Raw genomic sequence first — 27,031 nt, 5'->3', positions numbered from 1 at the left:
AAAGCAAACCAAATGTGTCCTACTAATAACTCCAAAGTACGAAATCCAAAGAATCCAACACTAACTAGGAAGTTGAAAACATCGTGGTATTTCCTTGTTGATTCTCGGAAGATAGTGATACTTGTCACGACCTCTGCTCTGTTTAATCAAAGGTTTCAATATGTGCTGAAACAGCTAAATCGAAATTTACCGCGCGTTGTGATTTAATGGAATTTCTATTGCGCAATTAAAACGCCTCCACTTTGGCGTTATTCTAACAAATCGTACAGTTTCAAGGCTTAATATACGAAGGAATTATATTTTAACACGCCGAGTTTGAAGTCGCTCGACACTAATCACAATAAACTGAAGACTTTCTAGCAGACGAGTGGCGTACAGTCGCAACACGTAAATCCTCCTCTGCACTTCGGTCACCAAGATTTTGCAGTTTTATTCGCTGTTTTTGACTGGTCTATCGGAGCTACTACCAAGACGCAAAAAGTCAGCTTTATTTACATACTTTAAAACACAGTTAAAGCAATAGGGGCGTTAACCGAGTAAATCTCCGACAGTCTGATTGGTCAGACCGCTCGACAACGTCCAATAGGAGTGACGCATTCCGTGAATGTGAATTTGACTGAAGGCACTGAGCGGAACTTTCCCACCGAGACGCGAGCTGGGTCTTCTGCGGTCCATCAGTAGCCGAGGGACCCGAAAATCCGAGGAGTTGAGGTGAAGTTATGACACTTCCCAGCAGGTAAACTCCAGTCGACATATTCACTCAAAATATCTGTGAATGTATTTGCGAATTTCTTTGTGTTCCCCTTGCATGCTCGGGTTGCGATTGACTTTAATAAAACAGCCTATCTATTTTATCGCTGTAAATCGTTTGCAAGTATACTTCTTATTACTTTTGAAATTCTCAAAAGGCATTTTTTTTTAACTTTGGTGAGAGGTTTTTTATATTGAGAAGTGCCACGTGATTGTGATAACGTACATTTTTACTGACTTTTATTTTCCTTGGCTTTAGCATAGGGTTTTTGTTTCAGTCACGTAACCGGCCAATATTGATCGGTTGTTACAGAACTTCACTGACCCGTTATTCCAGTTCACAGGTGTGGTACTGCGGTCTTTATAATCCGTTTATATGTACCGTTCTTGGCCAGAACTAATAATCGGATTAGACACTGTACGTTGCCCCTCAGATCTGAAAGATATGGATAAAAATATCAAATGTTTTGAATAAGGCTCTACAAAGTGAATATTTCAAAATATAATATTCCCAGGAGCATACTGATTTGCTAATGGAATTAAACTGTTCTTCAGCTGGAGGGCTCAGGATCTTAGGACCACGTCTTTAACAACATTACCTGCTGCCAACTTTTGCTCAAGTTGTGCAACATGATATGCACAGGTGCTGCTTGTTTATGAGCATCCGCCAGTTAGATTACATTACTTTAAACAGATTCTGAAGTCTGGAAAAGGAAACCTATTTACAGATTGAGCGCTCTAATAACTAATGTCATACGCTGTTTGTGAGGCATTCACAGACCATCGTCCTGCAAGAAACTGAGTAAGTATGGCTTGCCGCTACTTGCAGAATGGGCTTGTGTTTTATACCGGGATTACTGAGGCGCTTGGCAGAAGGCCAGCATTCATTCATTGGCCTCTATTAATAATTACCAAGTGTCATTTTTAGCATCTGCAAAGCTCAGTAGGACTACTCCTCGTTCTAAACGGCGTTTAATTCATTAAATTACATTTTATTGTTGCCGTTTTTTTTTTTTTACGAAACCATCATCTGGACAGCAGTGTGAATTTTTAGTTTCCCCTGCCGCGGAAGTCCCGGTTTGAGCCATACTCACATGTCGTCCCTCTCTCACAAACCTTTGCAACCACACTAAAGCTGTATTTTACCAAGTCACGCTAAAATACCGCTTCGAGCCAGATACACCGAAATAAGCCAAGTCCCTTCCTGATGAGTACCGTAGTCACGCATTCCCCAGTCAAGTTAAACTGGATTTCCTGCCATAACATCCATATACACAGGTATACAGATCATCAGATCGGAATAAAAGGTGCCCTGTGCAGCAGCAGTATTATACAGTAGATCAGCACAGACCCACCCGTTACCTAAAAGTCGCATTCGGTTACTATAGATGATTGTGTTCTTCCAGAGCATTGGTGGGAGTTCCTGGCTATGCGACTTTTCGCTTCCGTCCATTCACAATGCTGTATTCAGCTTTAACGAAAATAGTGATATCTGTGTTTTATTGGTTCTCGTAAAAATGTTAAAAGTTTTTTTTTTCCATCAGGCAGCATGTTTTTGTTAATGGTGTGAAAGTAATGTATAAAAATGAACTATAGGAGGATCTGTGAGGTTCGAGAATAGTGAAAACTAGAAACTGATTAAATATGTGGTTGTAGGGACCATAAACATAGTCTTAAACAGAACTGAATCAGTACAGGTTAAGCTAAGGAGAGCAGTAGGGGAACCCAGACTAGGCTGCCGAGGTGCCAGGAGCATTAGACCCGGCTCCGCTGGGTGGGAGGTGAAGACAGAGTCTCGACAGAAGGCCAAAAACAGTGTGCTTCTGTAAACACGAGTGAAAGCTTACGTGTTAAAAAAAGACACCCAAACTGACACAGAAGGAACAATCATTTTATTTTTAACTCCAAACATAGCCAGGTACCTTGCAAGCTAAACACAACACGTCCTGTGTGTAGAGACCCAGAAAGACCGAGGTTCGATTATAATGGCACCGGAATAAAGCCTCACTGTGGGATTTCTGGACATTTCCTGTGTGTGGAGGAGCCCCAGGTATGATGGCGGCCGGGGGCCACGAGCTGGCCCTGTGTGATAGTTCAGCACATGCTCAGATCGCATCCCCCCTCGCTGCAGAGGTCCCAGGGAACCGGTTTTCTGGTTGCAGGTGGCTGCATTCTGCAGATTCACACAGGCTGTAGATCTGTTTTTCGCTCCTCGGCACGTGACCCATGCATGATCTCCTTTGGGGATAAGGTGTAATTTGAAACCAAGTCTGTCTGCCTCAAAGCCATTTTAGTTTTTCACATTTTAAAGACATAGTTTTTTTTTGTTTTTTTTATATATCATGTCATCATAGTATTTTTAATATCATCAATTTTATTGCTCACATAAATGCCAGATTTGTGTGCACTGAGCAAAATCATTGGTTGATTGTTATTTCAGATATTGAAATGCTCACCGTTTTTCTTTTTTTTTTTTCCACCTGCACTAAATTAATAACATATATTCCTGTTTAAATACAGTTATGAAGGTTTGTGTAGGAAGTGAACGTAAAATTGTGAAACTTTCACCACGGGTACTGAAAAAAAACCCTCAAACTCATTCTATACATTTTCAGACAGACGTCACCCAAAAAAATAACGCTTGAATGGCAGACTGAATACCTTGCAAAAAAAACATACTGTTTATTCCACTGTTCTCTATACAGCCAACCTAAGATAGGCACATCTTTCAATGTCTGTATTTGATGAACAGTGTGATGTATGCTGGTTTTTGTTCACATGTAGTCGGGGGGGATATGCCCGAGCTGGGTGTTTCCGTGACACGTCCAATTGTGACTCCATGATAAGCCCAATCTGTGCGGCGCATCTCGCAGGTCACCACTGCTCACTGTTGATGAATAAATCCTTCCCCGTTCCACTCCTGTACATACCATGCCCGTGTTTACGTCTTCTTCCAGTGGGTGTCAATCAACTCAATGGCTGGTGTGACTTGCGGGGTGCGAATTTGAGGTTTGGCAGGAATAAGAAGCCGATACTTGCAAGGGAGATGCGAATGTAATTAGTTTTGATGACGCGTATAGTTTGGACATGGCCTCCAGACTGTCCCTTGCTGTGTCACCCCTGCCTCAAGGCATTGGTTCCAGGCTCAAAGGATAAGCAGAAGATGAACGGATGAATATTTTGGTGCTTGAGTAATAAATTAAAAATCTGAATTATTAGGGCCTATCCCTTGTAGGAATGTTCTGATTTAGACTATATATGGTGTAAAGAGGAGTGCTCCTGTTGCCTGACGTCTGCTAGCATGTGACGTAGGAGAGCGGTATGGGGTCACCCAGGAAATGGTGACCTTGGGCTCCTCGGTCACTCTCATGTCATGTTTCGTGTAATGACTATTTTACTGTCCAATAATCTTCTGCGCTTGGAGGCACAAACAATGACATTTACTAAAAGGCTGACTGACGACCTAGATAAGGACGATGCAATTGAGAATATTGGTTATTGAAGTAACAGAACCTAACAAGAGCTGGTCTATCCCTCTACTTGCAGAAGAGATCAATTGAATAGCATATGAAAAGTGTCTGATAACATGTTTACTGTCTGTCGGAGGGGGGGGGGGGGGGGGGGGGAATTGCCCCTGATCCTTCTAACAGGAGCTTGATTTCAGTCCTAACCACATGAACATTCCTGTCTCTAGAGCCATGTTTGCATTGCAGGCCTCATTGTCCAATCCCCATTGTTTGCTCAGCTCAGATTTGCCTATCTTGACAGCTCACATTCATAGTTACAAATGACCTGTATCTAATTATAATCGGAACGCGACTGTCTCCTGAACTGACACGCATGTGCACGTTGCTGTATATTCCGCTCTAACCATAAACGTCGCGTACAACAGAACATGTCCAGCACATGCATGTAGGCCAAATACTACATGAATTCTGATCTGACTGTTCACATTTATGTGGCATGGTCATGAATCGGATATGTATCCGATCTAAAGTGATTTGAAAAGATTGGATTTCTGTGTCCACACAGCCCAGAAAACATCAGATCTTTATCTCATTAAGACAAAAAAAAAATCAGCCTGGTAATGTGAATGTAGCCTGTCCTCTGTCATCTTGTGTGGGGGGTTAGGGGACTCTTGGCTTGAATTGCATTGAATGCTAACATAAGCCTCAGGTGCCATCAACAGCCTGTCACTGATTAGTTTAAAGAATGATTGGTAGTTTAGCACAGCTTCATTATAATCTTTTAGAAATATGCTTTACGCATCATCAAGGCTATGTTGTGATGAGTTAATTACCACTGCCATGTTTGTAGCAGCCAATTATCCACTAGGGACTTTGGAAACTTTTTACAATTGTCTTTTCTTTTCATTTAATTTGTTTGCTGAATTACTGAACTACTGATGGTTTATAAAAATGAAAACAGGCTCCCTGGCAGAACACCTTTAAGACATGTCAAACAATCTGAGATGTTTACATAGTAAGGAATGACACCCCCCCCCCCCCCTTCCATGTTGGTATGATCCAACGAGGCTTTGCCCGTGTGTGCCCTGCATCTGAAAGCCTAAGAAAGTCCCATTGTCGTCATACAGGATGGCCGTGGGGAAGTAATCCCCCGGCCTGTCCAGGTAGAGCTGAGAAGTCATAGCTTGCCAGTGGCCCAAAACCACTTCCTCTTATTGTCTAGCTGTAAATGCAGGAAACTTGTTGATTGATAATCCCCCTACATGCGTTTTTCTTTTTCTTTTTTTTTAGATATGCAGTTGAATAAGGTTATTAAATTTACTCTTTTGCAATATACACCATATTTTTTCTAGTGCGGCAGCTCATGTTCGAACCTCAGCCATACTGCTCCTGATTATTTACCCTGAATTATTTACCACCTTCCCAGCCACTTAGACATTGAGGGGATGACCGTGAACCTGGAGCGAATCGTAGGAGGTGCAGGGCACACGCCCGCACACCCGACGACACCCTGCATGGGCTTCCCGCATATCGTAAGGCAATTTAGAACCGTGGTTCTCAACCCGGTTGTGGATAAAGAACATAAGCCGGCCATTTTGTTTTCCTAACATCAATAGGAACGTACTGTTACAAGGAGCATTATATTTGTTCAAGCCGATTCTTTTCTATGTACAAACAAGTGGAGTTATTTCCTAATTACACTTAGTTTACGTAGCAGATGCTTTATTCAAAGCAATGCACATTTTATTCAGAAAGCTGGGTTTCAGTCCCTGGAAGAAATGGAAGTTATGGGCTTTGCTCAATGGTCTAATAGTGAAATCACTATTGCTGACCATGGGATTTGAAGCAATAGCTGTCTGATCATAACCACAGTGCCCCAGCCCACTCGGCCACAGACCGCCTCTGTGATTTTTTTTTGGAACTTGTCAGAAATAATAGAAAATGTATGTTTACAGGTGTAATTCAAGGTGTTTCCCCTATGGAGGTGAATGGCAAGCTCTATTCTAAGGTGCTGTACAGATCCCAACAGGGGACTTTCCAGCTGTCGCAGCCTCCCCCCTTGTCACCCTAGACGGTCCCTCCCCCCACCAATGCGCCCCCCACTTCCTCCCCCACGTCATGCGTCCGGTGTTTGCTGTGAGGCTCTGCCTCACGCCAAAAAAAAAAATATCCTTCCTGTTTTCACATTTGTCCTCAGAAAATCTTACAGGAAGTGAACCACGCGGGGAAGGAAGGAGGATCAAATATCCCATTCACAAATTTGTGGGGCAGCAGAAAATACCTATGATTCCCAGCCCCGGAACGGACAACATTGTGATGTCAGTATGAGCAAGAACAACATTTGTTTTTTTTGGTCCTTAAAAGGCAAATTAAATCTCAAGGTTATATGCAATTCTCGGTACCATGACCACAGACATTTCGATACATGGTCTACCATCCTACTCATTGCATCCTACATTTTCACTTTGGTCCGAGGACAGCAGCCAGGGCAGTTTGTCTTTACGGCGTGTAATTTTTAACCACCAGTGACGCGGAATGGATGATGTGAACTAGTGGGCTGCAAACCACAGCCTTTGCATTCTGAACGCCTTCCCCTCGACTGTGAGCGACGTTCCCCCGCAGGACTGATATGGAATCGAAAGTTCATCCGTCAGCTGAAAACATGACCCGTTTCTTGGGAATGTAACTCGAACTCACTTCTTTGGATATAAGGAGGAAACCAATTATTTTTAACACACGAAGGACCCTGAACTGCCTCAATTCATAACCAGCCCTAGCCCGGTGAAAGCACCGAATACACAGGAAAAAAATGCCATAATTAACGTTGCTGAAAATACTTGCTCTACCACATGAATGCGGTATTTTTTAAAACCAGTGATGTGTTGTCTATATTTGCTCTTCTGGGCTATATTAAAAGCAGATGGTAAAGTCCAGATGGACAGCAGAGGGTTCACACGTGTGATTTCGTGGCAAAACATACTTTGGAGACCAGACAAACTCGTCAGCAATTCCTCCTGGTGAGGAAACTTATATATATGTGTAAACCCCTGTAGCTGATTAGTCAGGCATTGTGTGAATCACACAGACTTCAAGACTCCCGATTACAAGACGACAAGTTGTGTAGTGTGAACGGTAAAGCAATCGGATGACTTGGAAAGTCATGTAGTTTGAACTTAACCTAAACGTTGTTTTAAGGAGGTGGTCTCCCAGTATACAGCAGGCTCATTATAAGAGGAGGGGGAGCAGCCATTTTGAAATGTTTTTAGTAACTTGGCATAGGGCTCGGCTTGCTGTGAGAACACCTCCTGCTCGTGCCAGGACACTCCCACAGACACTAGTCGCAATGCCTCCATTGTGTGGAACGTAAGGTTTTCTTCCTCTTGGGCAGCTGGCTCCGTGCCAGCCAGCCAGGAGCAGGGCTTTAGGCATCTACACATATGCCTTTTGGGCTCCTTCGTGATGAAACGGGATTACGGGATGTCTGTGAGATCTAAACACTGTCTCACATGTACGTGCTTCGGCTCATTGATATGGGGAGCTTTTTGAGGGGGAAAAAAATACTGCCTTGACCTAAATATATCTGTACACGCAACGAACACCTACTCATTTATGGGGTGGACAGGAAGCCGGTTATTTCTGTCTCTCGTTTATGCTGTCGGCCACACGCTGCAGCTAGAGGAAGTCTGTGGTCTGTAAGCGAGCAGCTCAGCTGTACTGGGGACCTGTGAGGCTTCTTGCATGACCTCCTTGACACATCAATCCCCACCCCCGAGGCCTATGACGAGTGAGGGGGGAGGGGCTAATTCTTTGAACCTGAAGTCTGTATGTCTGTAACTGGCAGCCCCTGCCACCCGACTCTCCCGATAACCCTGCCTCCTCACTGCCCCTTCCTCGAACGAACTGTAAAATAATCCCGCCTCTTTCAGCTTCCCCCCTCCCCACCCACACCCGTCATAAGTAGCAAGAGGAAGTGTTTTTCACGAGAAAACTTTCGATCTCGAATCGCATGTGAAGACGAGTGCACAAAGTCTGCACCATCAGGAGAGAGAAGACTGGCATGGTGTGGCAGGTACGCTGCATACCTGGGCCGAACCAGGGCCTCCCGGTCGATGGGCACGTCTGCAGAACGGCATCCCGGCACAGGAAACTGCAGGGTATCGTCTGGTCGTCCGTTTGGCGCGTATAAGAGGGAGCACCAAACAGGAAAGAATTCGCATCTTTATCTCGCCTGACCGAGCTACAGATGCCAATTTGCGCTCTTTTTTTACAGTTGTAAGATGCTCCTGAGTTTTTAATTTTATTACGTGTCGGGGAACGCTGGTTTTCCTGCTCACACCGTTTAAGGCTTGATGGCGGGTCTGTTTCATCTACATGAACTACTTAATTTGAAGCGTGGTGAAGCATCTGTGGTACGAGGACATCTGAAAGACGCGGCGTCCAGTAAAACAGATCTGTCACCTGCTGGATAGACTCATATGACTTCCCTGCATTGTTCCGCGACGGCTCATTGTGCAGAGTGGAATTTCCTTGTGTCGCGTAAATGTGTACAGATGGGATACCGGTCATTTAATATATACCGGGATACACGCCCAGCAGGCTGGAGGAGGCATAAGATTTAAGATCTTTGGGGTGAACAGGGAGTTGGTGCTAAGATGCTACCGAGAGAAGGACAGTGTTTTTGCTCTGTTGCTCCGAAAGCCTTCAGTTCTCAGAAGCCAATGACGTCATCGCTGTGGCACGTAGATGAAACTGATTTCTGATTTGCTTGTTGTACAGGTGTTTCTGAATACTAGCGGCTACCCTAGCAGTGTTCAGTGTGAATTTTACATTAAGTAAATATCTAAACAGTTATCTTGAACTGTTGTTTTAAGGTGGTAATGGCTGGTAGTTAGCTGTTTATTTTGTTTATATCTCACATAACACGGATAACCTATGCGCACAGAGTACGGTAGCTACTGTAGCACACACTCGCAATCTCACAGCTGCTTCCCTGCCAAAGTATTTTAGAAGGTGGTGTACAGTAAAGTGTATTTCTGGAATGAGTAAAAATACTAGCTAAAGTCAGTGAGTTAACAACTGTGTGCTTATTAGCAATTTATCAATACCAGCCATCAGGTAACTTGGTATATTGCAGTTAATGATAGACTTCAGATTGTCTTCAGACAAAGGCAGCAATAAACATATTGTTAGCAATAACTCTCCAATATGAAATACTAATTAAATATTCAGTGATACTAACGCCTAGCCTTCCTATCACTGTAGCAGAAGACAAAATATTTGTTGTGCTAATACGCGACTAGGTTAATATGGGCTAATATGCAATGCAGTATGGCTAATATGCAGTGGGTTTTGTATTAAAGAGGTGACTGCATTTGTTGCAGTTTAATTTCACTCCACCTTCAGTTCCTTGTGGTTTTATGGTTGGTTGACGGACGCATGGAAGCATTCGGTACATAGTCAGTTTAGCTACAGTTACCAGCATCGTCTGTTGTTCTTGGTTCTGTATTTATATCAGATCTTTTTAAATGAGGCTAAGTCTGCAGTATTGGCTCATCAGACCCAAGCACAGTAAACAGAGAATTCATATGAAAGGCTTCTGTCAAGTTTATTTATATAGCACATTTTAAAATAACAGTAGTTAGTCTAAAGTGCTGTCTAAAGTGTCTTTACACAGCGTGTAGTTAGAGTATGGAATAGTCTTCCTGCTAGTGTAGTGGAAGCTAAAACCCTGGGTTCCTTTAAATCAGAGCTAGATAAGATTTTAACAACTCTGAGCTATTAGTTAAGTTCTCCCCAAACGAGCTCGATGGGCCGAATGGCCTCCTCTCGTTTGTAAATTTCTTATGTTCTTATGTTCTTATGTACAAAAGAAAGAATTGAAACTAAGACATGCTAAACACAACAAGCCGACCCAGCTGCCATTTAACAAAATTAAGGTGTTTTAAGATACGATTTTAAATGATAATGCATAATAAGACAACTTAAAATTACATTTAAAAATGTAAATAATAATGCTAATCTGACAGGCGGCACTTACAGGATGAAGGATTTTAAATGTGCTGACAGACAGCATACAGACGACCGTATAGTCTGCCGGTTACCTGTCAAAAAGGTTTTACTCTTGATTAGTGTGTACCACTTAATTGTTACTATTTTATTGTTATTATTTAACAATGTGTCCTTTATTTGGATAAATGTCGAACAGTTGTCTTGCCACCGAACGTGAAAAGGCTTTGTCGTCACACTATCGTGCCTGTGGTATGTTGGGTTTTGTCCAAAAGGATGTACAAGAAAGATTATAACCTCCGTCTTACATTTGATAATCACCAGATTTATCTGGATTCACCAGAGACCAGCCACTCTGATTTGATGCAAGCCCTCATCCATTTGTATGCAGGGGTGAACTTTCAGCATCGTCGTCTGTGAGGCACGAGCTCCATGGCCTTCTGGGAAATATCTAACAGCAAAGACAGCATGGAGCCCACAGGTATAACTAACCCTGCCAAGGCAGATCTTTTCTAGTTTTTTAGATGTGCTGTATAATTTGTAAGAAATTAAGGTAAAACTTTACTTAAAGCACTCATATATAATGCATTATAGATACCTTCATAATTCATTATGATGCATTTATCAAGTTTCATAAACAGAGCTATAACGATTTATAAAGAGACATAACACATTATAACCATGTTAATTATGCATTATGAATGCTCTATTAAGCTCTCGTTTATAATGCACTATAAATACCATCATAATTCATTACTTAAGTGAAGTATTACCGAAATGGATAAGCATCTAAATAATTCATATTTGTTGTAATTATGATACATGTGACCGTGGTCATAGTTGTCATTCACACACTCATTGAGAGGGCACTGGCTCATCACTGATCTAGGATCAGTGTTCAACTGTGCTGCTGTGTTTCTCAGCAGGCGGTAGCGTCTCCTCCACGGCAGCGGAGTCCGACATTTACCGCAGCCTCCAGGCAGTACTCAGAGAGGTGGACTGCCGCCACCCCGCCTCCCTGTTCAACCGAGGTGAGCAAAGCCGTACAGAAATTCAGTGTTTTTATAGATAATGCTAATACATGGCGTGCTAGCTAAAAGCAATGCTTATCTGATATTTAGAGGGTGGTTTTGTCGACGCCTCCATGTATAACCTTGTGCATCTCTGTGAATGAGAGCAGATAAAGCACAGTGTGTTTAAATATACCTGTGGTTAAAGTGCTGAAGGTTCAGACCTCTGAGGTTTTTGAAGAACTTGTGCGACTCGTGTGAGTTCATTGAAATGTTCGCAAAATTAGCTGACAAACGTGGAATTGGGAGAGTGGGTCATTTTACAAACTGAGTTTAATCTAGTTCAGCGGTTCTCAACCTTATTTGCACTGCAACCCAATTTTAACCCTGTCAGCTCAGTCGCAGTCCTATATCAATTATAGGTTTAAATTAAAGCTGTGATCAAGTGCACAGTGCACTATGCAATTTACATCAATCAATCGCACAAATCTGATTGGATGTGCCAGTGGATTTTAAATTAAGCAGCTGTGGTTTGGCTTCTTGGATTGGTTGAGTGGTCACTAGTTTTGCGCTAAGCATTTGCAGAACCAAGACCTGTTATATAGGTTAATTCTAGAATTGGGGCTGGGAAATCTGATCGTGGATCAGCATAGGAGCTTGCCGGAGAATGATTGTAATTCATTTTTACCAGCAAGTTTCTAAAAAGGCAGCTTTTCCAGAGGCCTGGTTATACAGGGAAGAACAGGTAACCAGTTTGGCAGGGAGTCCTGTAACAGCTGTGTATCTTTCCTTCATCCTGTCTGAAGGGATGCTGCGTTGGACTCTGCACAAGAAGGTCCAGAACCATCCCATGAACAGCCTCTCCCTGGTGAAAGTGGTGGTCAAGGAGCTAGAGAGGGTACGGGCAGAAACGATCGTGACAAAAAAAGCAGCCATCTTGGTTCCAAGGCTTAAAGAAAACCTCACAAATTAGTGCTGTGGGAAGACCTGTTCAAAGGAGGGGTGTTAAAGCTGGTTGAACTCTTGCCCCATTAGTGGGGAGATGTAAAAATAACCCTGGGACAAGTGTTAAACATCTACTAAGACTATGACTCTAAGAAGAGTCAAGCAACCCCACAGTCCCGAATCAGCCTGTAACACCAAAAAACAGGTGTTGGCACTAATCGTGGCCCGCTCCCAAATGCACATGAGGAAAAAACTAACCGTATCAATGAGAAATTTACAGGAAGATTTGCTGTTGACACACAACTTCATTTACTGTTAGACACTTATTCAGAAAACAGCAGGGGACACTCTGACAGGGTGCCTTTTGTACTGATTTACCGCTTGTACTACTAAAAGCACCTGGGGGGTAAAGATTAAGTCACCCCACCCCTGGCAATTTTACCGCATTAGTACTTTGAGAGATCAACTTACCCTGAGTTTCTTCTGGCTCTTACAGGCGGAAAGGCTGGACGTTAAGACGTACATTATTCCGCTCCTTCACACTCTGATCTATGCTGTCATTCAGGTGAGAGTCGTTTCCACCCACAAGCTCACTCTTCTCGTTTTTGTGAGTATCTGCTCTTCGCTTCCCTTCCACTGTGTTCGTCTCAAATGGCTGTCGGGAAAATTCACGTTGTTGACGTTTCCCCTTTTTCTGCCTTTGTTGTTTTTTTATTATTATTATTTGTATCAGACTTTCTGTTTTGTCCTGATTTCAATCTGCATGCTTCATTCCCGCTTATTATTCATAGCCGTCCTGACCCTCCCATTGGCTCGCAGTCAGTTTCCATGGCGAATCCGGTACCATCCTGTTGTCTTTGGCGTGTCGCAGGCTTCTTACATTCCGGACGAACTATACAAGCGGGTGTATGACATCTGCAAGCGGCTGCTGATCCTGCCGCAGCCGTACTGCATCGTGGGCCTCGGCTACGCCAAGCACATGAAGACGGAGATGTCCACGCCAGGTATGCGGCACTGCGATCCGGCCGGTGCAGTCGTGTGCGTAGGGCCACATATTGGCTATGGGCAAAATGAACAAAAGTGAGTGTGTTTTTCTGTTTGACGTCACAGCAGTGAAAATACACATGTTTACCCGTCTGTGGCTGAGTGTCACCCCGTTAACCCTATAGATGCCCGTTTACTTCTGCCGTTTTACACTCCCCTGCTTATGTTCCCACCCCCCTTTTAACCACTTATCCTAGTCATGATCGCCTGCAATTTGAGCTGGGAATTTCACAATGTAATTCTCTTAATCTGTATTTATTCAAAATGCGCAGGTATGTTTATGATTGAACAGGAAGTGTGCCACTTCTTTGTACTTCACTGGGAAGAATGCAGTCTTTCACGGCGAATCCGTGCTTCCTTCACCTCTACACCAGTTTGCCCATTAACGCTGTGTTTGATGCCCCTTTGGTTACGGCCAAGTCAAAGTACTGCTGTCCTTGCGTGCTGGTCTTCAGAAACTGCAGCCGTCACCCTGTTATTCTGTCCCTAGGTGTGATGTACCAGAGGATGGTACTTGCCGAGCAGAACTTGAAAACTGAGTCATATCCCTTCCATGAGAAGTAAGCCTTTTCCAGCTATCACTGCATTCGTTTGCTTAGCAGATTGTTCATATCCGCAGTGCAAACACATATTGCTGGCTGGTTAATGATTGACCAGCTCAGCCTGTCAGGCTTTCTCCGCCTCGCGTCATGCTGACTGCATCTCCTCCCGCAGGGTGCTGGTGTTTGCGGACCCCAGTGTCTTCTCGGGACCCCTTGGGGAAGCCGTGAGGGCCGACATGGAGCCGACGGGCTCGATCCGGGGCTCACTGGGCCATATGTGCAGTGTGATCCAGCACACGGTGCAGGCGGCACTGGGGGAGAGCTGCCAGGGCTCCGTGCTGGCCGGGGCCCTGGGGGTCAGTCGAATCGCCTCGCCTCTTTCGTTTAAAAGATCGCACAACATAAACGAGGCCGGCCTCCGTTCAGGCGTTCCATTTGCGAGCTCACGTCAGAGTTGACCTATGGCGTAGATGCCGGCAGACAATGAGATCACCCAACTGGGCACCAGTGTGCAGAGGTGTTGGGCTCCGATGGCCAGTTGTCAGCCATTTCTATTTATAACCCTTTTAACGCCCACCAGGACATTGGCCAAGACGTCGAGCCGTACTTCCAGGAAGTGGTGGCAGCAGTGGAGCAATCTGCAGAGGAAATCAGCACAGAACGCGCCCCGCACACCGCCAAGCTGCAGCAGCTGTACGACAAGATCCTCGCCGCTGCTCGCCGGGATACGGCCCCAGGTCAGTCCGCAGGTACCTGGTCGGATTTTCTGCCTGCTTGAAGTTTCGAATATTGTCATTAATTGTCCATTAAACTCAATGGCTTAAAAATGCATATTTTTTTTTTCTACAACAGCTGTGGTTTGTTTTTCTGAGCTTCTTCTTGTTTTCTTTCTTTTGCACCTTCCTTTTGTTTAGAACCATCATCCCAGTCCCCGTACGCCTCTCCGCTTCCCAATCCGGAGTTCAGCTTCCACCTATGGAAGGAGGATGACGACCTCTGTGAGTGCCCCGTCGCTCGGGTCCTCGGGGACTCTGTGCTGCCCCGGTGCTGCCTGTGCATTTCTATCAATTGTTTAAGTACTTGCCAAAGAGGCTGCAGCGATTCATTCAGAAGTCCATTCTGCTTTTCGCGTATTCGATTGGACCGTGCATTTAACATGGCAACCTTCTACAAAATCTTTCCCAGGGAAGGAGCTGGCGAAGCGTTTCCGCCCAGCCTCCATGACGGAGCAGTACTCCATTAGCCAGGATGACTTCGACGTGGCGGACCTCCCGGCGGACCTGGGCTCTGACATGCCGCGGTACTCCGTCATGTCCACAGATAGTGGCATCGAACGGGATCTGCCGGCGATTGAGCTGCTGGGGATAGGTGCCGATACCCCCGCGGGAGGCAGCGGGGCCGTGCAGGAACAGCAGGAGCCAGTTCGTCTCAATCGCCGGGGCGGCATCAGGATGAAGCCGTCCGTGACGGACAGCATGGTGCTCATCCAGGACTCCCTGGAGGAGGGGGGCACCAGCGGTACACTGCTGAGGAAAGCGGGCAGCGGGAGCACCCCGTTGCCTAAGCAACAGCGCCACTTCACTGCTCGTGTTGTGGTTATGGGTGACGACAGAGTGCTGGGAAAGCTCGCCAGGGCCTACTACTCCCTGAGGTAAATTTTGTTCTCAGCTCTGACTGGCTTATACCTTACCTCATGACATAGTGGCTATGACATCATAATCTTTGTCCATGACATCATGACATCACAAAAAAAGATTCTTTACATAGCAGTCTGTTAGTGGTTGTCATTATGCCAATCTGTGCTTTCCAGCACATCCCAATGTCTCTGAAAGCAATATTTGTATGCTCTATCACTCTACTTTTAATTTTTAATTTATTAATTTCTTATATATAGGAAAAGGGAGGCAAGGCGTCTGTTTCTGACGACAAGAGTCAATCTACAGATGTACTATGTTCCAGTCACCAATGACCCTGCTGCAACCTCTCCTAGAAATGTAAGGCGGCCCCCTTTCTCTGGGTCAGTCACTGTCATCCAATCTGTTAGAGTAGAAGAATTCAGAAGTGCTCCTCTGTTCGTTCCTAGGAGAACGTTTCATCGATGAGGAGCAGTATCTGCTCTGTGGCCGCCTACCTGGGGCGGGTAGATCCGTGGTATGACTGCAACATCACCAGCCTCGGATACATGATTCCACAGATGGCGAGAACGGTACGAATCAGGAAGATGCAGCATACGTTTGCAAAATAGCTAGCAAATAAATGTGCACTTCACTCGTGTTTCTACGGAAACAAGGCCTTGCCAGAAGTGGCTCAGAATACGTTGGGTAGTTTGTTGGGCAATCTGAGGACGTGCAGTAATACAGTGTCTCAGTAAAATTACAGCTCTGGGCTTCTCCTTGCAGCAATCGAACACTTCCAGTTCCTCGGAGCCCAGCCCTTTCCTGGTGGACGTGATCTCCTACTATATCCGCACTGCGCTTCAGCCTGTCTTCTTCACCATCTACACTGTCAAGGTGGGTGCTGTCTGCTAACATATGGACACCTTGGTTTCCTCAGTCCTCAATAATATGAAATTATGTCACAGATTGTTTTTAATTCATTTTATGCATTCGTATCAATATTTACTGAAGAAAATTCAGCTTGTCTCTTGTATTGTACTGTACCACTGGTATTCCCCATCCAAATGTGCATTGTGCTTTTATCTATGGGGAAGTTCTGTTGGTGTTTCAGTGGGCTGCACTGTGGCTTCTGGGTCGGTGATCGTGATTGGCTCTGCACTGTGGCTTCTGGGTCGGTGATCGTGATTGGCTCTCTGTGTGTGCCGTTTGCATGTTCTTCCTCTATTGATGTGGGTTTCCTCTTGTGTTTGTAAAAGCATATTGGGACAAGTGGCGTGTCTAGTGTGTACGTGCGTGTGTGTCCTGTGATGGACGGGCATCTAGGGTTGGGCATCAAGCTCAGCAGAACCTGGTATTGGATTAATTGTAGGGAAACTGTCAGACAGTATGGATGGCGACAGACTGGCCGGCTCACGTTCTGATTTCTACGGGTTTGTATCATTTGTGCTCGCAGATCTGCTTCTCCTACCCGAAGGACCCAGTCGAAGATGTTTTCATCTCCAACCTGGAGGCCGAATTCCCGGAGATCAGCCACAAAGGTTCGGGACGTGTAGGGTGGCCTGGGTGCCCAGTGCTTCATGCCCTCATTCACCAGGTCTTACCCTTTTCATTGACCTGTTATTGGTCTTTTCAGATGCATCTATCAGACACAAGAAGACTGTTACAGAAACGTGCGGGGCGTTCATCTCCATTAGCTACAGAAAGGTAAGCAGGCCTGTTTTATGATTAGGAAGTGTGTTTTACAATAGCTGTATTCAGTGTTAATCAGCCTTCTTCTGCTGGCTGTCGTACTACATGATTATTGTGCAAGTGTCTGGCAACCTTAACTGCATATTGCTACATTGTCACCATGTTTTCTTCAGGCTTCCCTAAGCAACAGAGAGATAGAAAAGAATATTTTACTAAGAACAACAGAAGTGCATGTCAATGCGATTCCACCCAGTGAAACAGAAGGTGAGGCTTTAAACCATGTAAGGCATATTCTAGAATTGACTGCTATTTACAAATCATGTGCTACTTAATAGTAACACCTCTTATCTTGTCACTAAAGCAATCAATTACTTTGTGCCGCAACTGACAGTAATTATCGCAATTAAGTGCAGGTCATTCAATTACGATTGAAACGAATGAAAATCAGTGTTTTAGTTGATTCCACTTTTGAGCCAGTGGGGTAATTCAGGAAAGGTGGTCTGTTATTAATTGTCAATATAAGAATCTTGTTTATGCCTCACACTTTTTAAAAACAGTTTGATGTTAAAATTTATATTGTCTAAACATCTGATATTATCGTTATAGACCAGAAGACCATATAATTAGACTATAATTCTGTCAACTTGCACTTTCCTCGTACTTGTGTGAAAGGCTATTTGAGGGCAGTTATGTTCCAGTAAGGTTGTGTCTAAATTGGCATGCAGAAATACGGAAGTAATATGTAATCTAGCAGGGAAAATCCCTTCCTTCAGTAGCTCCGGTGATCTAAACCTAACAAGGAAGCATAAACCCTCTGATTACAGCAGAATCCATTCTCTCCATTAAAAATACAAAAAAAATCTATTTTTGTTACCATATCTATACAGCGTTTCTGTCAACTATTGTCTGGTTTAGTTAACGGGACGTCGGCTACATTCAGCATGATCCCGCTGTTCATTTCCCTGTAAATGTGGAAACAAACAAATGCTGAGATTAGCTATTACAAAACGGCACTCGTCTTGCCATTGTTTACCCGGCATGAACCCACATTTCGTTACACAGGATAAATGTGACATCTGCACATCAGAGCGAGCAGCACATGCAAATAGCCAACTTAAATATTCTCATATGAAATAAAAGAAATAATAAAAATAGTATGTTTAGTACTAAAATGCCATAGTCCACGGTGTGCTGTAAGTCCAATGTATTTTAAATATGCATATGTATTATTATTAGTAGTAGTAGTAGTAATAGCACAGCATAGTATTAAGTAGTATTAGTACTAATGCACAGCAGATCTTGCGTTATATGTGATTATTCATATATGGCCGTTCTACTCCCAGATCTCGACTGGCTGACTGTATATTTCGCTGACTCCAAATCAAAAAACAGCACGGTGGGTGTTTTTTAAATATAATTCTGTATATATGTATTATGTGCAGTACTGTACAGAAGTCTTAGCCAGCCAAAGAAGATGATGTTTAAATGATGTTCACGTTGGTGTAAAACTATGATTTTATGTTTGTTTCAAACTCAAAAATTAAATTCATCGCAGTATTTGCAGCAACCGTGCGACATACCAATGTATTTGAATCAGTGTTCATCTAGCCATCCAACAAGATATCAGTAACTTTTTGGAGAACAGATGAAATTCTTGTTAGTCTGAGTTGCTGTTGATTGGCATAACTTCTAATGCTCATTTGTGTTTGTTCTGAGCAAATATACACTTACTACCAAGATAAATAGCCTTAGACATTATCTGTGACTGCCTTAGGCTTTTGCCCAGTACTGTATGAATATGTTTAGTTGCTCACTTGTGATTAAAATGTTTACAATATGCACCTGCAGCTGGTAACCATTTGATCGTAAATCCTTTTTTTTTCATCTTGCACTGGCAGGAGACCAAAATCAGGACATGTAACATTAAATTCCAGTCACTTGAGAATAAAAGTTTCAATGTTTGTCTTGACAAAGATTCACGCCGGACTTTTAAAGACGTTCAAAGGTGAGTAGTCAGCGGTGCAAGACGTCCAGAGCATTGTGGCACACTAGCAAAAGTGATGTTCCTTAAAAAAAAACAACAAAACACTGACATTTAAACTGCTCTTGTTTGCCAGTATTGAAATCACCCCATGTGTGGATCCAGGATACAGTGTCCAGAAGAGCGCAAATAATAAATTCAGCCTTGGTGGAGAGAAGCACCCTGGACTGTGCAAGTACATGAGCAAAGCCCTTCTTCTGCCCCTCAATACCTTTGCAGGAATTATCCACTGACCAGGGGACTTAGGGGGAAAGGGTGAATCATCTGCAGAGGCCTACGCTGAAGTTCACATCAGCCACTGACTCTTTACCCACCTCTGTATCAACCACCCACCGCCTCCAGTAAGGAGCTGAACTCTCCACAGTAGTTAGCATACTGTAAGTCTCTCGCTGATGGTTGATTTTCCAGAGACATAATATAAGTTATAACTGTCTCATACTGACATGTCACTGGCATATTTTCGGTTATTGTGGAAACTGTCATAATTTGGGCTCGACTCCTCCACTGTGGCTTGTGTAAAACTGAGCACTGCCTATGGAGTCTGTGGCTTTGCCCGTCTCCATGGACCCCTCTGGCTCTGTGACTTTGCCCGTCTCCATGGACCCCACTGGCTCTGTGACTTTGCCCGTCTCCATGGACCCCACTGGCTCTGTGACTTTGCCCGTCTCCATGGACCCCTCTGGCTCTGTGACTTTGCCTGTCACCATGGACCCCTCTGGCTCTGTGACTTTGCCTGTCTCCATGGACCCCTCTGGCTCTGTGACTTTGCCCGTCACCATGGACCCCTCTGGCTCTGTGACTTTGCCCGTCTCCATGGACCCCTCTGGCTCTGTGACTTTGCCCGTCTCCATGGACCCCTCTGGCTGTGTGACTTTGCCCGTCTCCATGGACCCCTCTGGCTCTGTGACTTTGCCCGTCTCCATGGACCCCTCAGGCCCTGTGACTTTGCCTGTCACCATGGACCCCTCTGGCTCTGTGACTTTGCCTGTCACCATGGACCCCTCTGGCCCTGTGACTTTGCCTGTCTCCATGGACCCCACTGGCTCTGTGACTTTGCCTGTCTCCATGGACCCCACTGGCTCTGTGACTTTGCCTGTCACCATGGACCCCTCAGGCCCTGTGACTTTGCCTGTCACCATGGACCCCTCTGGCTCTGTGACTTTGCCTGTCTCCATGGACCCCACTGGCTCTGTGACTTTGCCCGTCTCCATGGACCCCACTGGCTCTGTGACTTTGCCTGTCTCCATGGACCCCACTGGCTCTGTGACTTTGCCTGTCTCCATGGACCCCACTGGCCCTGTGACTTTGCCTGTCTCCATGGACCCCACTGGCTCTGTGACTTTGCCCGTCTCCATGGACCCCACTGGCCCTGTGACTTTGCTTGTCTCCATGGACCCCTCAGGCCCTGTGACTTTGCCTGTCACCATGGACCCCTCTGGCTCTGTGACTTTGCCTGTCTCCATGGACCCCACTGGCCCTGTGACTTTGCCTGTCTCCATGGACCCCACTGGCTCTGTGACTTTGCCCGTCTCCATGGACCCCACTGGCTCTGTGACTTTGCCTGTCTCCATGGACCCCTCAGGCCCTGTGACTTTGCCTGTCACCATGGACCCCTCTGGCTCTGTGACTTTGCCTGTCTCCATGGACCCCACTGGCCCTGTGACTTTGCCTGTCTCCATGGACCCCACTGGCTCTGTGACTTTGCCCGTCTCCATGGACCCCACTGGCCCTGTGACTTTGCCTGTCTCCATGGACCCCACTGGCTCTGTGACTTTGCCTGTCTCCATGGACCCCACTGGCTCTGTGACTTTGCCCGTCTCCATGGACACCTCTGGCTCTGTGACTTTGCCCGTCTCCATGGACACCCTTGACCTTTATTTACTGATATTTCCAGGAAGAGTAGGAGTATGTTTCTCTTGACTACTCTATTATGCCTGATGACAGAGTGTTAAATCTTTCTCCGCTCCACTGGTTTGAGATCAAGCTCTGGGCTTCAGTAAGACTAATCTCAGGCCCCCAAGTTAGTGGGTTTTACCAATTAAGTTGCGGGTTATGCTATGTGCTACTCAGAAATTCCTGGGCGAGTTCTCACACTTAGGGGGGCAGAAGTGAAAACATTGTGGGCGGAAGCAATGAAAATGAAGTGAATGCACTGTGGTGAATATGTACAAAAACACCAGCCACTAGAGGCTAACATTGAAGTGGAAAGCAGATGGACAGGGGAGAGGTCTCCAGTAGCTGCTAGACATTTTGCAGACATTTAGAGCCTGATTATCAAGGCTTTTGACCAGTGCAAATTTTATTAAAAATAACATTTATAGTATAAATAATTTTTTAAATCCCTTATTTTTTCATTTCACCTGATACTTGATGTTGCATTGTGTAAAATTTTTTCCTTAACTTTTTACTCAAACAGAAAAGAGGGCTTTGGTTTGCACTGGCGCTAAAGCCTCTGTTGTCAGTGTCTATTTTGCCTTTGACTTTATATGCTAAAAGAAGTGCAATATCCGGGAAGGTTAGTGGATGATATGCTGGATCAAAAAATACTATTAATTACCTTTTATTTCCGTGATTATTGTAGTGATAGATCCAGAAAGGTACGTCAGCAGCACTTAAGAGTTCTAAGTTGCAGGGCATAATCCACTACAGCACCTGCTGCCAATACTTTCAAAGCTTGTTTGTAGTGTTTGTTATTGCTAATGGCCCTTTCACTATAGAATTACCAGACAACTGGAAAGAAGGCTGATTCACTTTGTCATAGGTTTTCTGGTTTGTAGTACAACCTGTCTATCGTATGATGATTGTCCTAGTTACACTCGTTGCATCTGCGAGAAGGCTCTGTAACTAAGAGCTGCGGGGCAGCAGGTAATCAATGAAAAGTTTAAACCAATTAAAATTGAGTGACAATGGCAAATATGTACATTCTTGGTTCCTACAGCATTGCATTTTGGGTAATTGCTTCTAAATTGAAAACCGTCATAACTAGCAACCATGAAAATATATATTCATCACTTTTTTAGAATCAATATATTTTGAATATGTCCATTTATGATCCTCTCTTTTATTTGGATGTTATATTTCTGAATCAGTGTCATTATTCAGGAACATCTGTTGAATGTGTGGTATTGTTCCCTCATGTTTTTAATCTGATTCTGCATCAATATGCTGTAAATCATTTATGCAGTAAACCAGGGTCTTAGGTAAAATGAAGTGTATTCACATTCAGCATTTGCACACTATTTTCTCTCTTAAATGTAAGATGTATGATAAATGTACTGTAAATTTCTGTAATTTATTACATTTAATTTTATAAATAGAATAACTTTTAAATGTATGTTTGTACATAAATGGAAGATATATATGAAACTATGCATTTCTTTGTACAGTTTTTGATTTTGATTTATTATTATTTTTTTACTATTAGTTCTCTTGTCATTTTCTGTCCAGATTCTAACTGCAGTGCCATCGAACCATAAACAATATCCTGTCATCATTATATACACTATTCAGTAGATCTAATTTCTATAATGTATTTATGTAACCATTCAAACACTTGCTAAGTTCTTTTTTCCAGATGACATTTAGTTTAAATGATTAATTTTTCACATTAAAAAGGTCAGCTTGTCCATCCATCCATCCATCCATCCATCCATCCATCCATTAACTTCCGCTTATCCGAGGTCGGGTCGCGGGGGCAGTAGCCTCAGCAGGGAAACCCAGACTTCCCTCTCCCCAGCCACTTCCTCCAGCTCCTCTGGGGGAATCCCGAGGCGTTCCCAGGCCAGCCGAGAGACATAGTCCCTCCAGCGTGTCCTGGGTCTTCCCCGGGGCCTCCTCCCAGTGGGACATGCCCGGAACACCTCACCAGGGAGGCGTCCAGGAGGCATCCTAAGCAGATGCCCGAGCCACCTCATCTGGCTCCTCTCAATGCGGAGGAGCAGCGACTCTACTCTGAGTCTCTCCCGAATGACTGAGCTCCTCACCCTATCTCTAAGGGAGAGCCCAGCCACCCTGCGGAGAAAGCTCATTTCGGCCGCTTGCACTCGCGATCTCGTTCTTTCGGTCACTACCCAAAGCTCGTGACCATAGGTGAGGGTAGGAACGTAGATCGACTGGTAAATCGAGAGCTTTGCCTTTTGGCTCAGCTCCTTCTTCACCACGACAGACCGATGCAGCGCCCGCATCACTGCAGACGCCGCATCGATCCGCCTGTCGATCTCCCGCTCCATCCTTCCCTCACTCGTGAACAAGACCCCGAGGTACTTAAACTCCTCCACTTGGGGAAGGACCTCCTCCCTGACCCGGAGAGAGCACTCCACCCTTTTCCGGCTGAGGACCATGGTCTCGGATTTGGAGGTGCTGATTTTCATTCCAGCCGCTTCACACTCGACTGCGAACTGCTCCAGTGAGAGCCGAAGGTCGCGGTCTGATGAAGCCAACAGAACCACATCATCTGCAAAAAGCAGAGACCCAATCCTGAGGTCACCAAACCGGACACTCTCAACGCCCTGGCTGCGCCTAGAAATTCTGTCCATAAAAGTTATGAACAGAATCGGTGATAAAGGGCAGCCCTGGCAGAGTCCAACCCTCACCGGGAACGAGTCCGACTTACTGCCGGCAATGCGGACCAAGCTCTGACACCGGTTGTACAGGGACTGAACAGCCCTTATAAGGCAGCCCGGCACCCCATACTCCCAGAGAACTCCCCACAGGACTCCCCGAGGGACGCAGTCGAATGCCTTCTCCAAGTCCACAAAGCACATGTAGACTGGTTGGGCAAACTCCCACGCACCCTCAAGGATTCTGCGGAGAGTATAGAGCTGGTCCACTGTTCCACGGCCAGGACGAAAACCACAGTGCTCCTCCTGAATCCGAGGTTCGACTATCCGACAGACCCTCCTCTCCAGCACCCCCAAATAGACCTTACCAGGGAGGCTGAGGAGTGTGATCCCCCTATAGTTGGAACACACCCTCCGGTCCCCTTTCTTGAAGAGGGGGACCACCACCCCGGTCTGCCAATCCAGAGGCACCGCCCCCGATGTCCACGCGATGCCGCAGATGCGTGTCAACCAAGACAGCCCCGCAACATCCAGAGCCTTGAGGAACTCCGGGCGGATTTCATCCACCCCCGGGACCCAGCCACCGAGGAGCTTTTTAACCACCTCAGCGACCTCTGCCCCAGAGATAGGCGAGTCCACCCCCAAGTCCCCAGACTCTGCTTCCTCATTGGAAGGCGTGTCGGTGGGTTTGAGGAGGTCTTCGAAGTATTCCTTCCACCGACCCACAACATCCCGAGCTGAGGTCAGCAGTGCACCATCCCCACCATAAATAGTGTTGATGCTGCACCGCTTTCCCGCCCTGAGACGCCGGATGGTGGACCAGAATCTCCTCGAAGCCGTACGGAAGTCGTTCTCCATGGCCTCGCCAAACTCCTCCCATACCCGAGTTTTTGCCTCAGCAACCGCCGAAGCCGCGTTCCGCTTTGGCCCGCGGGTACTCATCAGCTGCTTCCAGAGTCCCACAGGCCAAAAAGGCCCGATAGGACTCCTTCTTCAGCTTGACGGCATCCCTCACCGCCGGTGTCCACCAGCGGGTTCGGGGATTGCCGCCGCGACAAGCACCGACCACCTTACGGCCACAGCTCCGGTCAGCCGCCTCGACAATGGAGGCGCGGAACATGACCCATTCGGACTCAATGTCCCCCGCCTCCCCCGGGACATGGGCGAAGTTCTGCCGGAGGTAGGAGTTGAAACTCCCCCTGACAGGGGATTCTGCCAGATGTTCCCAGCAGACCCGCACGATACGCTTGGGTCTGCCAGGTCTGACCGGCTTCCTCCCCCACCAGCGGAGCCAACCCACCACCAGGTGGTGATCGGTTGACAGCTCCGCCCCTCTCCTCACCCGAGTGTCCAATACATGCGGCCGCAAGTCCAATGACACGACCACAAAGTCGATCATCGAACTGCGGCCTAGGGTGTCCTGGTGCCAAGTGCACATATGGACACCCTTATGCTTGAACATGATGTTCATTATGGACAATCCGTGACGGGCACAGAAGTCCAATAATAAAACACCACTCGGGTTCAGATCGGGGGGGCCGTTCCTCCCAATCACGCCCCTCCAGGTCTCACTGTCATTGCCCACGTGAGCATTGAAGTCCCCCAGCAGAACGAGAGAGTCCCCGGGAGGAGCGCTCTCCAACACCCCTTCCAAGGACTCCAAAAAGGGTGGGTATTCTGAACTGCCATTTGGCGCATAAGCGCAAACAACAGTCAGGACCCGTCCCCCCACCCGAAGGCGAAGGGAGGCTACCCTCTCGTCCACCGCAGTAAACCCCAATGTACAGGCGCCCAGCCAGGGGGCAATAAGTATGCCCACCTCAGCTCGGCGCCTCTCCCCGTGAGCAACTCCAGAGTGGAAGAGGGTCCAGCCCCCTTCGAGGAGACTGGTTCCAGAGCCCAGGCCGTGCGTCGAGGTGAGCCCGACTACATCTAGTCGGAACTTCACAGCCTCGCGCACCAGCTCAGGCTCCTTCCCCACCAGAGAGGTGACATTCCATGTCCCTAGAGCTAGCTTCTGTAGCCGAGGATCGGATCGCCAAGGTCCCCGCCTTCGGCCACTGCCCAACTCACATTGCACCCGACCCCTATGGCCCCTCCTACAGGTGGTGAGCCCATTGGAAGGGGGACCCACGTGCCTTGTTCGGGCTGTGCCCGACCAGGCCCCATGGGTGTAGGCCTGGCCACCAGGCGCTCGCCATCGAGCCCCACCCCCAGGCCTGGCTCCAGGGGGGGGCCCCGGTGACCCGCGTCCGGGCAAGGGAAAACGTGAATCCATTATGTTTTTCTTCATGAGGGGTCTTTTGAGCCACACTTCGTCTGGTTCCTCACCCAGGACCTGTTTGCCTTGGGTGACCCTACCAGGGGCATAAAGCCCCAGGCAACTTAGCTCCTGGGATCATTGGAACACGCAAACCCCTCCACCACGATAAGGTGTCGGCTCCAGGAGAGGGGTCAGCTTGTTTGTTACATTATATTCAGCTACATTTAATTCGAACTGAAGTTCCATCGCTGTTTGTGACCAATCATGCATAATAATAACTGAATTGCACTCATCTGGGTGAGCTGCTGTTCTAGTTACAGCTTTTTTCGACTGCTCTGGCACATTTCATGAAACATCCTTAACATTCTCACGACTATAAGAGAATTTCTCAAAACAGTTCATGTGTTTAGCACAAAACTATGGTTTAGCTGTAAAAGCCTGTAACTTACCCAAAACAATTAACTCGTGTCTCAAAAGCAAATAATTCCACCAATAAATTAGTCAGTGCCACCAAAATGAAAAGTACAATCAGCATCGTTTTAACCATGAGAGTTGAAATACTAAAATATATTGTCAGTATGTCAGTGTAATTTTGCTCCTGAGCTCCACAATTCTGAATGATAGTTGGTTCCCACTTACTCACTGTCAATGACTGATCATTTTTCTCTAGCAAACTTATTCATGCCCAGTTTCAACATGGCAAGACTCTACACTGCGGTCCGTAAAGTTCGCTAGCAAGAGAAACACCGGCATGCACATGTAACTTCTTCAGATCTCAGAACATCACAATAGCAAACAAAAAAGCCACACAGCACTATATAACAGCAAAATAGCAACACGCGAACAACAAATGAAGACAAAAACGTGGGCTGTAGATACCAAAGTCAATGCTGTAACACTGCAATTCAAGGAATATATTTTTAAATCATTTTGAAAGCTTGGTTAACTGTTTTGTGTGTGATGACTAACCCGGTGATGACAAACATATATAGCTTTGGCTGTTTATTGGGAATGGGAAAACTACATAATCTATCTACATAACCAACAAGACGAAAGCAACTGAAAATTGTGCCAAATGATAATTGTACAAAACCATATG

The 27,031-nt window shown here is 45.9% G+C and overlaps 1 protein-coding gene across 10 annotated transcripts; it reads left to right on the top strand.

The window, feature by feature from the left end:
- Positions 1-616: 616 nt before the first annotated feature.
- LOC111833591 (phosphoinositide 3-kinase regulatory subunit 6) lies at positions 617-22,476 on the top strand. Of its 10 annotated transcripts, none has more exons than XM_023792045.2 (20): positions 617-736; positions 10,615-10,704; positions 11,150-11,254; positions 12,040-12,131; positions 12,675-12,743; positions 13,050-13,182; positions 13,713-13,782; positions 13,937-14,120; positions 14,345-14,513; positions 14,679-14,762; positions 14,950-15,415; positions 15,659-15,758; positions 15,848-15,970; positions 16,164-16,274; positions 16,834-16,918; positions 17,014-17,084; positions 17,243-17,333; positions 18,413-18,465; positions 18,968-19,074; positions 19,187-22,476. In XM_023792045.2, the coding sequence occupies exons 2-20, from the start codon at positions 10,656-10,658 to the stop codon at positions 19,341-19,343; spliced, it is 2,319 nt and encodes a 772-aa protein (XP_023647813.2). In that variant the 5' UTR covers positions 617-736; positions 10,615-10,655; the 3' UTR covers positions 19,344-22,476. The 10 variants fall into 10 exon arrangements, with proteins under 10 accessions (XP_023647813.2, XP_023647816.2, XP_023647804.2 ...); XM_023792048.2 differs by having other exon boundaries at positions 11,147-11,254; positions 14,345-14,501; XM_023792036.2 differs by having other exon boundaries at positions 11,147-11,254.
- The last annotated feature ends 4,555 nt before the right edge of the window (positions 22,477-27,031 follow it).

The sequence above is a fragment of the Paramormyrops kingsleyae genome, chromosome 5 (genome assembly GCF_048594095.1).
Source record: "Paramormyrops kingsleyae isolate MSU_618 chromosome 5, PKINGS_0.4, whole genome shotgun sequence".
Classification (NCBI taxonomy): Eukaryota; Metazoa; Chordata; class Actinopteri; order Osteoglossiformes; family Mormyridae; genus Paramormyrops; species Paramormyrops kingsleyae.
Note: the sequence above shows the minus strand (reverse complement) of the source record. Positions and strands in the feature narration are given on the sequence as shown.